This window comes from Trachemys scripta, chromosome 7, assembly GCF_013100865.1.
Source record: "Trachemys scripta elegans isolate TJP31775 chromosome 7, CAS_Tse_1.0, whole genome shotgun sequence".
Classification (NCBI taxonomy): Eukaryota; Metazoa; Chordata; order Testudines; family Emydidae; genus Trachemys; species Trachemys scripta.
Genome location: NC_048304.1, coordinates 23,582,400 through 23,597,878, shown reverse-complemented (window position 1 = coordinate 23,597,878; position 15,479 = coordinate 23,582,400). Strand labels below are relative to the sequence as shown.

Here is a 15,479-nt window from a genome sequence, read left to right as displayed (position 1 = left end):
TCAGCAATGGATCTGACTCCCTGCCTCTGGTATTTTGTCTGGGTCCCCTCACCAGCAAGAGATCTAGCAGAATTGCTGGCTTTTACAAGTCATGAATGCAACTGTGTGAAGTGTGAAATGTCAGCTTTCCCTGTTGGACCCTGACTCCAACTCCTTCAGTGAGGTTTTGAGATAACAGCAAAGAGCTGGGGCTGACACACTGGTACAAAGTACACAAGCCATTTACACAGAACAAGTAAAGGACAGACCAGAATGAGAAGCTGCCCTCAAACTAGCTGGAGTTTATCCCAGACATTACCATGTTCTCTGAGGACTACTTACTCTACAGTAAGTACATTTCTTATTACATATTTTCCCAGCAGGCATTAAAGCAGAGCTACCGTGTCAGGCTACGTTCCCTTGAACAGACCACCTATGCACTTCTTGATTTAGGGGATCAGGCAGGTGAACAAAACAGTATGCTATTAGCAGGCAACTTTAGGTAAAACACCACTAACTTTGACAATAATAAGATCTGTGGGTAGATTCATAACGTACCAGGTTTCTTTTTGCAAGCACTTTGAATCCAAGTTGGGATAACTACGGAAGATGATGATGCAATCCACAGCTCAGTGTCAGTACAGGGTGGCTGACCACCCCATTTGTTAAAAGGACTAAGTGATCCCACCCAGCACTGTCTGATTTACAGCCATACCAGCTGGTGCTGTGACCAGTCAAATCTTGAATCTCACAAGTTAAGTAGGGCTGGGCTGGATCAGAACTAGTTCTTGATAGCTCACTTGTAAAAGGTAGTGTAGAGTTTCAGTGGTTCGGTAAGTAATGCCCTTCTCCCTGAGTCAGTACTGAACAAATGTGCCATCGTGATGATAGGGGGTGCTGTGCTGTGTGGCTGGAGGTGCCATCTGTTAGAATGAGATGTCAAAATTGTCATGATTTCATTTGGTCATTAACAATCCCATGGTGTTTTTTTACAAGAGCCAGTCTGCTAACCCCAGTGTCTTGGCCAAATTGGACTTGATTAATTCCATTCTGCTTTCCTTAATTTCCCCTGTAGTTTACATAGGATATAGTATGTTTTCTCATATTCCTAAATTGTGTAGTGTTACTGTGCTCTCAACAGCTGTCATGTATCCCAGTATATAACCTAGTATCTGCTTTGGGGGAAAGGAGCAATATAAACCAACTGTGAGATATTACTAGTTATTCCTTGCTTGCCTGAAACAATCCTGACACAATCCAGAAGACTGTTAGAGCTATTCAAGAGGTAGATAAGAGGAGCAAAGTCATCTGTGGGATGCATTACTGCTATTTTGGGGGGTGGGCAGTAGATGGGTTCATGATGCCAGGGAACAGCTGTGGTATTTCTGGGGGCAAGGCAGGAATGGAAAAGCTTTTAGTTGGGGTTGAACTAGAGCCTAGTTTTTAGAAAGACATCCACTTCTGATTAAAAGATTTCAAATGATGGAGAATCCACCACATCCCCTGATACATTCTTCCAATAGTTAATTACTCTCACTTTTAAAAATTTGCACTTTATTTCCAGTTTGGAGTGTCTAGCTATGAGCACCACCTTCTGTCGTAGCTGAGTATTCTATTTTTCTATATTATGCTCACTTACAGTTCTTGTGAGCTCTGTGGGACAGGAACCCTTTACTGCTTTGGTGTGGCTCATGCACTGGACTACAACTTTCAACATGAGGGAAGGGATTCATTTTTTTAAAGGTTTCAGAGAAGCAGCCCTGTTAGTCTGTATCCGCAAAAAGAACAGGAGTACTTGTGGCACCTTAGAGGCTAACACATTTATTGGAGCATTTGTTAGTCTCCAAGGTGCCACAAGTACTCCTATTTTTTTAAAAAAAATACACATCAACAGTGGGAAACGTTTATTTTTCCTCCTTTAAGCTCTGACTGGGAATGCAAGCTCTACTCAGAGGGGAACTGCACCCCCTGAAATGATGCCTTTAAATATAACTGTGTGAAATCAGCAGCTGGCTTTTAAGCCTAGAATAACAGAACAGTGTATGATTGTAAAGAGCACTCAGGGTGTCCCAATGGCTTATATAGAAAGAAAATAGGCACTGGCCACAATAAGACTGCAGAAATGACCCCAGCAGCCATCCTGGCCTCAGTGATAGCTCACATGTGGCAGCAGGTGTATTATTGCAGAAGGGAACGTGAGCCAAGACCCCTTCAATAATCCCATCAGATTCTCAAAGAACGTCCTGTGATCTTTAATACTCTCCTCCAACAGACCCCTCTAGATATGGGCAGAAAAGACTTTTGTGAAATGTTAAACCAAATCCTAGGTTCAATAAACCTTACAGGTCTCTCACATCCTTCACTATAGGCTGGAAATGTCACCCACTTTTGAGCCCTGCTGCCAATGGAAGGCCCCAGGAAACTGGTGGGGCAGGACCACGGTGCAGTAGGTAAAGGAGATGCCTTGGCCCGACCCTATCAATTATATGTTGCCAGGTCCCACATTTGGCAGGAGTTTTTCTCCCTCTAATAGCACTGAGCTTCCCCAGGAAATAGTATTCCTGTCTCCCAAACCCGCTGCAGAGGGGCAGGAGATTAACAAATACAGCATCTGAAATAACCTAGGTCCAGAGAAACTTTTAACTACTCAGGTCATTGCCCCACAGGCTATGTGCCCGCTTCAGTCACTGCCTCACAGGCTCTGTACCCCCCCCGTCACTGCCCCGCCCCCAGGCTCTAGGCCCCCCTCAGTCACTGCCCCCCCCCCGCTCAGCGCCAACGCCTCCTCCCCTTGTCGGGCGTTGGGCCAGGCAGCCACGTCAGCCCGACCAGCCGCCAGGCCCGAACGCGCGTGCGCGGCGCTGTCCGGCTGAGCTGTCCCAGTGACAGGCTGGCAGGAAGCGGCGCCGCAGCCGGAAGTGGAGGTGCTGGGCTAGAGACCCCCCCGCCCCGCGCGCCCCAGGCCCCGCGCCCCCAGCCCGGGGCAGGATGCTGAAGAAGTTTGATAAGAAGGACGAGGAGGCCGGTGAGTGTGTGACGGGCCCGTCCCGGGGGAATGTGCCGACGTGGGACCCTCTGTCTGTCCCCGTCAGCGCTGCCCGCCTCGGGTCTCCTTCTGAGCTGGGCTCCGGGCCCGGCCTCGCGGCTCCAGGGGTGGGCGCTGCCTTGCCGTGTCCGTTCAGCCCTTTGCCCCGGGTCTCGGCCCCTTCCCGGCTCGGCTGGTGAGGTGCCCCCGGCTAGTGACCTTTCCAGGCGATCTCCTTAACTCTGCCCACAGCGCTCCCCAGGGCTCTGGCTGCCCACGCCAACTTTGCAGACCCAGCCACTTGAAGTTGCGGGGTCCTTTATTTCCTGGGCTGCTCACCTCACCCAGCGCCCCACTGATTTATAGAAGTCCTTATTTACCCGCTGCACTGCAGAGATGTCCCAAAGCCAGCTGCACAGCGAGGGGCAGGTGATTAAAGAGGATGCACCTGAAATGACATCTAGAGAAAACCTGACTACTCCATCCCCTCATGCTCTGCCTTCTCTTCTCTCCCTGCCCTGTCTCCTGGCTCTTTGTCCCCCAAATCAGTCACTGGCCTACCTGGCATATATGTGGATAGCTTTTAAAAATAGATGGCTGATATTTCTGATGTCCCAATTGCAAGTTTATAAAGCAGACTTCTTATGTGGTCTGGGTCAAGTGATTTAAGGACATATTTTCAAAAGTGGACTCTAATTTTGGGGGGCCAACTTTAGACATGTAACGGTTCTGAGCACCCCCAACACAAATTGAAGTCAATTTAGAGCACATCTGAAAATCGGACCCAAAGCATATCAAGTTGGTCACCCAAAAACAGAGGCCATATTTGAAAGTGTAGCCCTTAACTTCTCTGTGCCTCAGTTTTCGCCATCTCTAAAATAGGGATAATTGTTTAGATCAAAATATGTAAAGTGCTTTGAGCTGCTTAGATGGAAGGTGCTAGAGAAGGGTGAAGTAATTGATGGTGATTGTTGCTGTTAATGGCAGATTTTAGAATCACAAATGGAGGTCAGAGTGGCTGTCAGGATGCAGAGTTAGTTGTACGTAGTTGCCAGTAAAATTACTAGGATTTGCTTTTTCAAACCCCTCTTTGGCACATGTGCACATGCACACACTGGGATTTTATGCTAACCTACTCACTTCTCATTCTTATTTTCCCACTCCAACATGTAAGCGTCCAAGCTTTGCCCAGCCAGGTACTGCCTTTGTAACTTATTCTGAGCCTAATGGCTGCATCTTACTTCCCTAAGAATCAGCAGAATGCAATGTTCCATTATGATCTGGACTTGAAGCATCACAAACTGGGACCAGTAGTTGTAAGAATCATCCCTATACTAATGCATTTTATGTTACTTTGAGCATTTTGGAGCCCCTGCTGCAGGCAAACACCACAGGAAACTTGTCTTTAGGGATGATTCTTACAAAGACTATTGAGCCCAGCATGTGATGTTTCAAGTCTAGATCATTGCATGTCAGGAGCTCTACTCTTTCCAGGCAGCATCTCTGTATTAAACATGACCCGGCCATAGGCTGAAGTGTGGAGTTCCATGGGCTGTATCTAGCCTGTGGGCCACACTGAGGTTAGGCACTAATTAAATTTGCTTGTCAAGAGTTATCAGTTTATGAAAGGCTGCAGCTCACTAATAAACACTTAAAGAGGACTAGATACTAATCATAATTGTAGTTCTTGCCTTCTGCTCATTCCAGACCCATTTTTTCCTGTTTTTCATCAGAAAGTAGCATGCAGTCTACTAAATGGAATGATTAAATGCACCTTTTCCAGGCTCTCCAGTCCACTTTTGGCTTTTGTAATTAGCTGCATATCAAAAAATATAGTTTACTGATGAATTCTCTGATTGTTTTTATAATGCAAAGTATAAAGTAGTCCAGATTCCCACAGTCTGGTGTTTAGTGTTTTCTATGGCAGTTGCTACACTGGGTTTAATTTCTGGGCCTGATCATTTGCTCCCATAGCTGGCAGTGCTCTCAGACCTGGAGACTGAAAGTGGGAGCTCTTTATATTCAACAACCTCCTCTGGCCCATCTAGGAGTAACATTGATTAGCTCTGAAGAAAGTCTCGTACAGTTTTCCTTAACTGATGGATAATTGCTGCAAGGTGGGGAGAACCTATTGGACACCCCCAATGAGGAGGGGATAAGGTTGATTAAAGAAAAACAACAACAATCACTTGATGTTTTTGGAAAATTCTCTGAAAAGTGCGTTCATGTTTAAGCTATTTTAAGATGTAGGCGTAAAAGGTATGATCAAAAGGGAGGTTTTCTAGTGTCTTTTCACACAGCACAATTCCTGGATCACCGTTATTAATTATCTTATAGGTGGAGGTTCCAATCCATTCCAGCACCTGGAGAAGAGTGCAGTGTTGCAAGAGGTAAATTGTAAAAATCCTGTCTTTTATGGACATCCTCAGTGGTATAGTCTCCTTTCTGGGGCAGGAAGTTAGAGATCTTTAGAAATTAACTACACTTTTGTCCCAATCCTGCTGGTATTTAAATAAATAGCAAAGGGGAAGTTCCCATTGATTTTTTTTGGAGGGTGCACAATTGGATCCTGTTTGTATAACAATGAAAAGAGTTAGTAAACTGTAAATGTGAGTAAATGGATGTATTTTTGTCTGTAGGAAGAATAGATTTTCCGTTTTTCCCAACTCTTCTTACTAGGGGGGGATTCTGCCTTGGGTGCCCTAAAATTCTAGTAGGATAGGGAAATTAAAAAACAGGATGTGGTTGTCTATTGGACAATCTTTGCCTTTAAAGGGTGGGTCTGCTCTGAAAAATGACTTTTTGTTTTTAAAAAGGCCTTTTTTTTTGTCTGCAGACCTGCTCCTTGAAATTCAGAGTTATATCTGTTCATTTCAGTGACAGAAATAACATTTTTAGTACTGTTTGCTCTTGTTAGCCCTGCAGAAACAGCTCCGCTCTGAGAGAGGGAGTTAGATTCTATTCTGGTTTGTGCATCGTCACCAGAATTGTTCCTCTTACAGTGGGGTTGCATGAGTGTAGCTGAGATTGAAATTTGGCCTATAGAACCTTTATCACAGTGTGGCTTTCAGATCCCATGGTGAATTAGTAGAGATAGTTGTTGGGAAGGTGCGGGCATCTCTTCTGTCGCAAACTGAGAAAGTCTGATCTGAAGTCATCGAGAGAATCCTAAAATATCCAGTCTGTAACTTGCATCAGTGGCTCAGTTCACACAATGTGTTAGATAAACTGTCACAGAGACTGTCTTCTGGACTCTTCTTCATGTTTTTGTTTGTTTCTAGGCTCGGGTGTTTAATGAGACGCCAATAAACCCTCGGAAATGTGCTCACATCCTCACCAAGATTCTGTACCTCATAAACCAGGTAATGGAGAGAACATGAGCTAGGAGTTCTTTAGATTTTAAATGTTTTTCTTTTATAAACTAGTTTGGCCTGCTAATTTTAGCTAGTGCCTTATGAAATGTTACTTAAACCGCTGTTCCAGTAAGTTACCACTTTCTCCAGGCCCAAAGAGTTCTGGAGTGATAGAATGGGCAATTTAAAAAACAAAATGCACAGATTGGTAGCAACTGGAAGTTATTGTCTTACAGCTGTTTGATGACCACCTTGGTTCTAAATCCAATTCCTAGTGATCAGGTATTCACATAGCAGCGGTTACTAAGAACCAGATTTATAAAGGTATTTAGGCACCTAAAGAAGCAGGTAGGCGCCTAGTGGTATTTTATAAATCCCACTCAGTGTCTAATCTGCATCTTTAGGTACCTAACTACTTTTAAAAATCTGGACCTAACTGGCCCCTTATTAGCCATCTCAGCTGAGATGGAGTGTTGAATGGGCTATGTAGTCTGAACTCCTCTCTCATCCTTCAGGACATTGGCTTGTTGCTGACAGATGTTGTAATGCTTCTGTAACAGTGCTGAGTAAGGTTTTCTTCCATCTATGCCAGCAAATGGGTACGGCCCTACCAAATTCACTGTCCATTTTGGCCAATTTCAGAGTCATAGGATTTTTTAAATCGTAAATGTCATGATTTCAGATGTTTAAATCTGAAAGTTCACGGTGTTGTAACTGTAGGGGTCTTGACCCAACTCTGAAGGCAGCAGCGCATAAGGATAGCATGGTATGGTAATGCTGCACTGCTACTGATGGGGCGCTGTCTTTAGAGCTGAGCGCCTGGCCAGCAGCCACCGCTCTCCGGCCATCCAGCTATGAAGGCAGCGCAGAAGGAAGGGTGGCAATACCGCGACTCCCCACAATAACTATGGGAATCCCCCCCATGCTTTTTTGGGTTGGGACCCCAGTTTGAGAAATGCTGGTTTCCCCTATGAAATCTGTATATTATAGGGTAAAAGCACACAGAAGACCAGATTTCTCAGTCCACGATGCATTTTTCACGGCTGTGAATTTGGTAGGGCCCTATCGATGGGCATTGGAGGTGGTTCCTCCCTGCCAGTGTTGAGGCAAACTTGGGGGGAACTCACCTTGTCATAACCCAAGCTGTACCTGTTCTTTGGATAAATAATCTGTTGTCCTGGAACTTTTAACCTGTACAAAAACTGCTTTTTTGTAAATAAGAATTTCTGTCTCTATTTTGCCCTTTCTAGGGGGAGCACCTGGGTGTGATGGAAGCTACGGAATCCTTCTTTGCCATGACCAAGCTGTTCCAGTCCAATGATGTAAGTCCTATACTAATGCATTTTATGTGTACATCTGTCTAGCAGGATGTGATGCTGGTGGGAGCCTCACATTCAGCCCTGAGCTATTTCTTTATGTGACAAGCTGCTCTCCCCTGGGTAAAATCACTTGATCCATACCCCCCACATGCACATGATTGTTATGAAGTGCATCTGTTTCTAGTTACTGACATCTTAGTAGTGCCTCATTTTTCCCTGTTGCTCTTTGGTGACTTGGGGCTTGTCTACATGAAGACTTTGTATGTGGCAAGATGGGGTGTGAATCTAGAGCACACTAGCTTATGGGGGGAGGGATCGCTCAGTGGTTTGAGCATTGGCCTGCTAAACCCATGGTTGTGAGTTCAATCCTTGAGGATCTGGGGCAAAATCAGTACTTGGTCCTGCTAGTGAAGGCAGAGGGCTGGACTCGATGACCTTTCAGGGTCCCTTCCAGTTCTATGAGATAGGTATATTTCCATATATTATTATTATTTAGCTTGCCACACACACACTGCTCTGTGGACCCTGCTACTGCACATTAAAAGTTCCACAGTGTGCTTTGATTTCCACAAAGTCTGTGTGTAGAGAAGCACTTCTTTGGGAGATTCCTACAGAGGGCGAGAACCTGCACAAAGGTTCTGAAGCTGCATATCAAGGTAGATAGCACTTTAGCTAATGCTAATACAACCTATAGACAAATATATTGAAGAGAAAGGGTGACTCCATTTCCTGGCTGGGAACCTTCCCATTCAAAAATAAAAAGCAAATGAACTTTTTAATTGCTAGTGGTATCACATAAAGTAATCAGAGAGTCTGCCTTGCTGTGTGCCCCATGATAAAGTGACCTTCCTCCCTGCCCATAGCAGTACCTGAAGGAGGCAAAGAACTAGCACCACTTCAGTAACCAACTAGACAAGTGGTGCTGCAGTTCCAGGCAGTCCATCAGCAAACACTCTGTTGATGCCTCCCTACAGAGTATAATGAGCAGCGGAGTACCCAGTATTGCCAGCCCCGTGTGTTCAAAATCATGAGTCAGGACTCAAAATCATGAAATTGGCTTAAAAATCTGATCATTAAAAAAAAAAAAGTCTGGTTCTTGTTATTGGCCTTCTGGTGTCTGGTCACACTTTCAAGCTTTTCTCTGTAACCGTGAGCACCACAAAGCACAGGATGATATCCTGCCCCCATTTAAGTCAATGTCAAAATTTCCATTGACTTCAATGGGGGCAGGATTTCACCCTTCCTTTTATTTTTATTTTTTAAATGAAAGCTGAGATTCTCACATAGTCACTTGGCTCCAGGAGCTGGGATTTAAAGGAAAATGACAAATATCAGATTTTCAATAATAAATCATGAGAGTTGGCAACTCTGGCCACCCTGCCAGGGTTGGCGTGCTGCCAGCTAATGCTCGTGTTGCCTGTTTTCCCTGCCAGCCGACTCTTCGCAGGATGTGTTACCTGACCATCAAAGAGATGTCCTCCATCTCTGAGGATGTCATCATTGTGACCAGTAGGTGAGTCCTGCTGGGGTGCCCCCTTCCTTTCACTGCTATTTGCATGTTCCTTGCAACAAGTCTTCTCCGTCCATCTAGATAGCTGTGATCCCTGCAGGGAGGTATGAAGCTGAGGAAATGCTCTTGTTTAAAGGGGGGCATTGAAAGATAGGCACTGAAATCCCAACAATATATGTGAACTGACAGTGCAGCAAATACCATATGCCAGGCCCTTGTGTGTTTGGTTTGTCTCTCTTGGTTCCCATGCTGTGCCCACACTATGGTATCTGATCACCTTCTTTTGTAAAGGGCTATTTTTTAACTCTTGCTTTTCTGTCTGAGCACTTTGACATTTCTCAGGATCTTGAAGTGTTCTCTGGGGGATACATTGTCAAATAGGTAGGCAGGGATTTGGTCATGTGACTTCTGTTCTAACCTCATTGGGCGCTGCTTAACGTACCCCACTACTTGAGCCCAAGCCTTCTCTGACACATCATCTCTGAACCACTGATTTCCCAATGGGAAGTCCTGACCTAAAAGGAGGCTGCTGCAGTGGGAGACAGCAATGATAGAGTTGATGGGGAATTGCAAAGGTACATCCCCCCCATATAGCATTTAGAAATCAGCCCCCACGTATAGGGACTGTCAGTCCCCTGCCCCACACGTAGAATTGCATCAAACACAGTCCATTGCCTTGGGTAAGGGCAGGATGTTCAGGAAGGAATCCAGACATTACTCTATCCTTTAAGGAGCTGCATTGGTGTTTTGGTCTCTTGAGGTGATCTGAATGGCATAAGGGCTCCTGTCATTCCTCTTGTGACCAAACTTTCCCAATTGGAGCAGGACTAGGCTGAAGGCAGCATTGTCGTATCCTCTTACCCTCTTATTGTGGATTTTGGCTGTGAAATCCAGTGCCCATGTGTTGGTATGTGCAACACTGTTCGTGTGCTTTTTATAGCACTAGTGGGTAAAATACACAATACTAAAAAACTTCCTTCACGTTTATACAGTTTAACCAAAGACATGACTGGGAAGGACGACAATTACCGAGGCCCTGCTGTGAGAGCACTCTGCCAAATCACTGATGTAAGTGCCACCTGCTACTCAGGCGATTGCGTGTTGCGGGGCCTTATCTTCTTGGTCCTGTCTGCCTGCTCCTCCCAACTCTGCCCTTGCATCCCATACCTGGCCTCGCTTTTCCTTTTTCTCTCCCCCCGCCCCCCTTGCAGTCTTGTCAGCTTTCCTTGTAACTCCTCAAAGTAGTTGGTTCTCATTTTCCCTCTCTGCAGAGTACTATGCTGCAGGCCATTGAGCGCTACATGAAGCAGGCGATTGTGGACAAGGTGCCCAGTGTGTCCAGCTCTGCCCTGGTGTCATCATTGGTACGTATGCACCTGCAGGGATTTGTGTGAGGGCCAGTTAAACCAGGAAACAAATGTCTGTGTTGGGAGCTGAGCAGCACGTTCTCCAGGCTCCAGTATTTTCACATGTTAAAATAGGAGCCGTCTTTTCAGTAGAGAAATTTTTTTTTAAATATGAAATATGTTTGACTAGGACACACTTGACAACACTGAGTCACATCCTCTGTGGGTCTGCATTGGTCCATTTGGGAAATAGGCATGATAGGAGGAGGAAGCTTACAGGGCCTACTCATACTGGACTAGCTTTTTGACCCATGTTCCTTTGTAATGCTCACATCTCCCATGGACAGCATTTACCCTGAATGTCAGTCTGCAGAATTTGGTCTTGGATTTAAAACTGGACTTGGATCAGAACTCGATGAGAAATAGCATTTGTGCGGGAACAGCCTGGCTGCCAGGAAATCTCCCACTTGTGGTCACTCTGGCAGGAAGTTTACATGGTGCTTTGTGGAGGTGTCATGATATCAGACACAGGGCTTCTCCTCCATTGTGGTGTGTATAATTCTTCCTCTCATTAATGAGAGCTGTAAGACTGGAGCCAGGGGAAAGCAGAAATCACGTCAGGTCTGGTGATTTGTTTTTCTGTAAAAGTAGATTTGAAATTGCTTAACTGAGTCAATGTTGGAATTAGATGGCAAGCTCTTCTGGGCAGGGACTGAGGTTTTATTTGGTGGGGGGTGTTGGTCACCCAGCACAGTGAGGCTTCAATCCTGATTGGGGCCTCAGGGAATTACTGGAATATAAATCCATCATTATCAAGATTCTCCCTTTGTCCTCCATGTACTAATGTTGATGAATAGTGCTCACAACACCCCTATGAAGTAGGTCTATATCATTCTCTTCAGAACTCAAGTTGGAGAAGATGGGGGTTGTTGCTGTTTTTGTGATTCACTGATTCATATTAGTTTATTCTGGACCTTGATGGGCTCTTTTCTTATGAGTTATTCTGTGCCCACAGCACCTGCTGAAGACCAGCTTTGATGTGGTAAAACGCTGGGTGAACGAAGCGCAGGAGGCAGCTTCCAGTGACAATATCATGGTGCAGGTAAGAAACCCTCAGGCGCTTGCAGCAGATCAAAGAGCAGATCAGGGGTTTTGGTATTCTCCAAGCCCAGTTGTACATCTCTGGGCCATAGATGAGTAAATGCACAAATAACATAGCATGTGGTTTGTGAATCCCTTTCTTTTCTCCTTTGCTAATCTGCGCAGTATCATGCCCTCGGCTTACTCTACCACGTGCGTAAGAATGACCGTCTGGCAGTCAACAAGATGCTCAGCAAGTTCATGCGTCATGGCCTGAAGTCGCCCTTTGCCTACTGCATGATGATCCGAGTGGCCAGCAAATTGCTGGAGGAAGAGGCTGGAAGGTGAGGAAGTTATTTTGCCACATTGGAAGACTTACAAAGTGGGATCTGAGGAATCTCCTCTTACAGGCTTGTCCTGTTATCTGGTTTTGTTTAAACCTTTAAGAAATAACATGCAACATGATGCAACCCCTTTCCTTTTATTAATAGTTAAAACATAGCACAGAAAAGGGAGTGGGAGGTGATTCCCTGTCACTTTTATTTTGTAACTGGACAATCTATGTGAGTCTAATCCAGGTGTTAGGATCTGGCACTTTGCTTCCATGTTTATGCTGTCCCCTTGTGTACGGTTCTCACACTTCATTGAAATCTTTCATTTGATTTTCCATAGCCTATTGTAATTAAGTGGCTGGTGTGTATGTATCATTGCCCTCTGCTGGATAGCACCAGAACTGCACTATTGATTGTCATGAGCCCTATATGTCTAACAGCTAATGGAAATTCCCCTTTAGTTCATCAGGGAGGGGTTTATGCTTTTGGAGTAGGAGGGTCTCAGTTCTATCCCTGCACTGCAAATTAGTGAAGCATAGTGACAACCACAAAGCCTTAACTGAACACAAACTGATTACAATCATATTTCTTTTTCATAAAATGCAACTTCCAGTAGCTCTGAGAGCCATTCCTTCTCTGCCAGCCCAGTCTGTCCTCCTAGTGCCTAAGGCTCCTTTTAATTTCTTGACTTTGTCTCCTAGCCATGACAGCCCCTTGTTTGATTTCATTGAGAACTGCTTAAGAAACAAACACGAGATGGTGGTCTATGAAGCTGCTTCTGCCATTGTTAACCTGCCTAGCTGCACTGCCAAAGAGCTGGCACCTGCCGTGTCTGGTAAGTCTAGTGCTATTTAAGGGTGTAACTGGGGGATTGTGGGCCTATGATAATTGCATTTGCTGACTACCCTGCGATGTAAGGCCTTTATCAGAACTGAAGCTTGTTGAGATGTCATTATTGCCTATATATGTCTTTGCTCGTGCTAGAAGGTATTTCTCTGCTGCATTTAGTGTGGATTGTTCTAGGGTCTGTGTCTCTACGATGCAGTCTCATTTTAATTTAGCAACAACAACAAAAATCCTTTTGTCTTGTGACCTGCCAGCAGCTCTGTGAGAGACCTGGATTCTGAAGCAACCAGGGGGCTCTAGCTTCCCAGCCCCATGGAGTTCAGATGCTCACTGAGGTGTTGCATTTGGGCTCTGGGGAAGGTGTGTGTAGGAGACCTCTGCAATAACAATGCTCTCTGTTGGCCAACATCACATGGAATAGAATGGGATTTAAATTGTAACAAGAAAAAATGGGTTTAAGTAGCAGTCGAAATAAAGGTTCAATGGGAAGATCAACTAGGGGATGGAGATAGAAATTTCTGAATCATGGCTTGATGAGCACCTTTTAGTGATGTTAGGGGAAGGAGGGAGATGGACTCGCTCAGTGGTTTTCAATTTCAAATGGAAACGTGGTCCCCTTTGGAAATCTTAGATATAGTCCATGGACCACATGTTGAAAACCACTGTTCTATGGTAACGACAACCTTTCGCAGACCCCTTAGGCATTGTCTGTGGGCCCCCAGGTGTCCGCAGACCGCTTGTTGAAAACCACCGGACTAGCTAACCTTCCATGGGTCCCTATGATTCTGAGAGAGTATATCCAGAGAGCTTCCAATTATTCCCTGCTCACCATTGCTCTTACAGTGAATCAGAATCTTTTGTGCGGGGTGTGGGGCACTCCTGATTCATCGATTTCTAAATGTCTGCATTTGATGCTGTTTCAGTGTTACAGTTGTTCTGCAGCTCCCCGAAAGCAGCTCTTAGATATGCAGCTGTCCGCACCCTCAACAAGGTAAGATTGTGTTCTAGGAGTTGGAATAGCTTTCGCCTCCCCTGGATGGTGAGTTCCAGACTCTTCCTCCCCCCCCCCCCCCCCCCAGGTCCAGGGTCCAGAGAAGAAAAAGGGAGCCAGGCTATGTAAAGATTTGATTTCTATCACTCTTCCCCTCCTTCCTCCCTGTCCCACACACCTTTAATAGCCTTTACTTTGCTCCCTTCAATTCCAAAGGGAAGAGCTACAGAGTCTGTGTAGTGGCTGATCTGAGCCTGGCTCCAAAGACACTGCAGAGCTGAGGTCCATGGAGAACTGAAGTTCAGACCTCCTGCAGGGACTTCTGGCTTCCTGTGTGGCAATGGATAGGGTCTGAGCCTTAATAAATAGAGGGTGGGAAAACGGACACACAGCATTTAAAGGCCATGTTACCAATGTCTGTCTTTCAGAAGGGGGTATATTTCTTTGGGAGAACAAAGCTGATAACTCACCTGAGGGTAAAGTTATCTGGGATGGCCTCTTAGAACCTGTTATTTGGTTTGGTAGACAGGCTTGAGTGCTGTATAGGGTCTGTATAGCATTTGGTTCTGTCAGCTGGGCCCTTTCCATGTATTCAGTGAATTCCATTGTTTCTCCTCACTAGGTTGCCATGAAGCACCCATCTGCTGTGACTGCCTGTAACCTGGACCTGGAGAACCTAGTGACCGATTCCAACCGCAGCATTGCTACACTGGCTATCACCACGCTGCTGAAAACTGGCAGTGAGAGCAGCATTGACCGGCTCATGAAGCAGATCTCCTCCTTCATGTCGGAAATCTCAGATGAGTTCAAGGTATGGAAGGTGTCCCCTGGTGAGAACTGTACTGGGCCTTTGTCTTTCTCTGTGTACACTTGCCTTCTGAAGTCTCGGTCAGGTTACACCACTTTCACTTCCAGAGACTGGTCTTCAAATCTGCTGGAGACATGAGTGCAAGGGGATGATGGTATTGACCTATCCCCAAAGTATCCCACAGTCTCTATAACTTGCCACCATTAGTAGGCTCTGTTCTGGAGACTACCCATAGTAATGAAATCCCTATTCCAATGGGCCCCATTACCAGCCACTCCAGGGACTAACTAGTGCCTGGAGAGAGGAGTCCCCTCTCATCCCTATGGCTGCTTCTCCAGTGCATGCTACCCATCTTGTAGATGAAGGGAGAGCTATGGTCTCCTGGGCTTCTCAGTCTAGTTTAAAATTCATGTAGAGGGGAGAAAAAAACAAATTGAAATTAGACAGAATTCTCACTGTTAAATGCACTGTTTCTAAACCTGGTCAGGTCGTGGTGGTGCAGGCTATCAGTGCCTTGTGTCAGAAGTACCCACGTAAGCATGCAGTCCTCATGAATTTCCTCTTCACTATGCTCCGGGAAGAGGTAAGGCTACTGGCCAGCTACTTTGTATTATTATTATTATTATTTATTTATTTGTATTGCAGTAAGAACGAGGCCCTGTAGCATTAAGTGCTGTATAGCAAGTGAATCATAGACTATCAGGGTTGGAAAAGACCTCAGAAGGTCATCTAGTCCAACCCCCTGCTCAAAGCAGGACCAATCCTCAGACAGATTTTTGCCCCAGATCCCTAAATGGCCCCTTCAAGGATTGAACTTACAACCCTGGGTTTAGCAGGCCAATGCTCAAACCACTGAGCTATCCAGCAGGTGAAAAGCTTGCAATCCCAAT

The 15,479-nt window shown here is 45.5% G+C and overlaps 1 protein-coding gene across 2 annotated transcripts in view; it reads left to right on the top strand.

Moving 5' to 3' along the window:
• The first annotated feature begins 220 nt into the window (after nucleotides 1-220).
• COPG1 (COPI coat complex subunit gamma 1) overlaps nucleotides 221-15,479 on the top strand; it is a 31,444-nt gene continuing 16,185 nt past the window's right edge. Inside the window, exons 1-13 of one of the 2 annotated variants that reach the window (XM_034776213.1) lie at nucleotides 221-327; nucleotides 5,342-5,394; nucleotides 6,286-6,366; nucleotides 7,608-7,679; nucleotides 9,110-9,189; nucleotides 10,179-10,254; nucleotides 10,458-10,550; nucleotides 11,548-11,634; nucleotides 11,799-11,956; nucleotides 12,646-12,779; nucleotides 13,714-13,781; nucleotides 14,404-14,592; nucleotides 15,077-15,172. In XM_034776213.1, the coding sequence (XP_034632104.1) occupies nucleotides 300-327; nucleotides 5,342-5,394; nucleotides 6,286-6,366; nucleotides 7,608-7,679; nucleotides 9,110-9,189; nucleotides 10,179-10,254; nucleotides 10,458-10,550; nucleotides 11,548-11,634; nucleotides 11,799-11,956; nucleotides 12,646-12,779; nucleotides 13,714-13,781; nucleotides 14,404-14,592; nucleotides 15,077-15,172 (1,215 nt within the window). In that variant the 5' untranslated portion in view covers nucleotides 221-299. Of the gene's footprint in view, nucleotides 328-2,851; nucleotides 3,005-5,341; nucleotides 5,395-6,285; nucleotides 6,367-7,607; nucleotides 7,680-9,109; nucleotides 9,190-10,178; nucleotides 10,255-10,457; nucleotides 10,551-11,547; nucleotides 11,635-11,798; nucleotides 11,957-12,645; nucleotides 12,780-13,713; nucleotides 13,782-14,403; nucleotides 14,593-15,076; nucleotides 15,173-15,479 lie in introns of those variants that run through there. The other variant, XM_034776212.1, reaches the window with a different exon arrangement.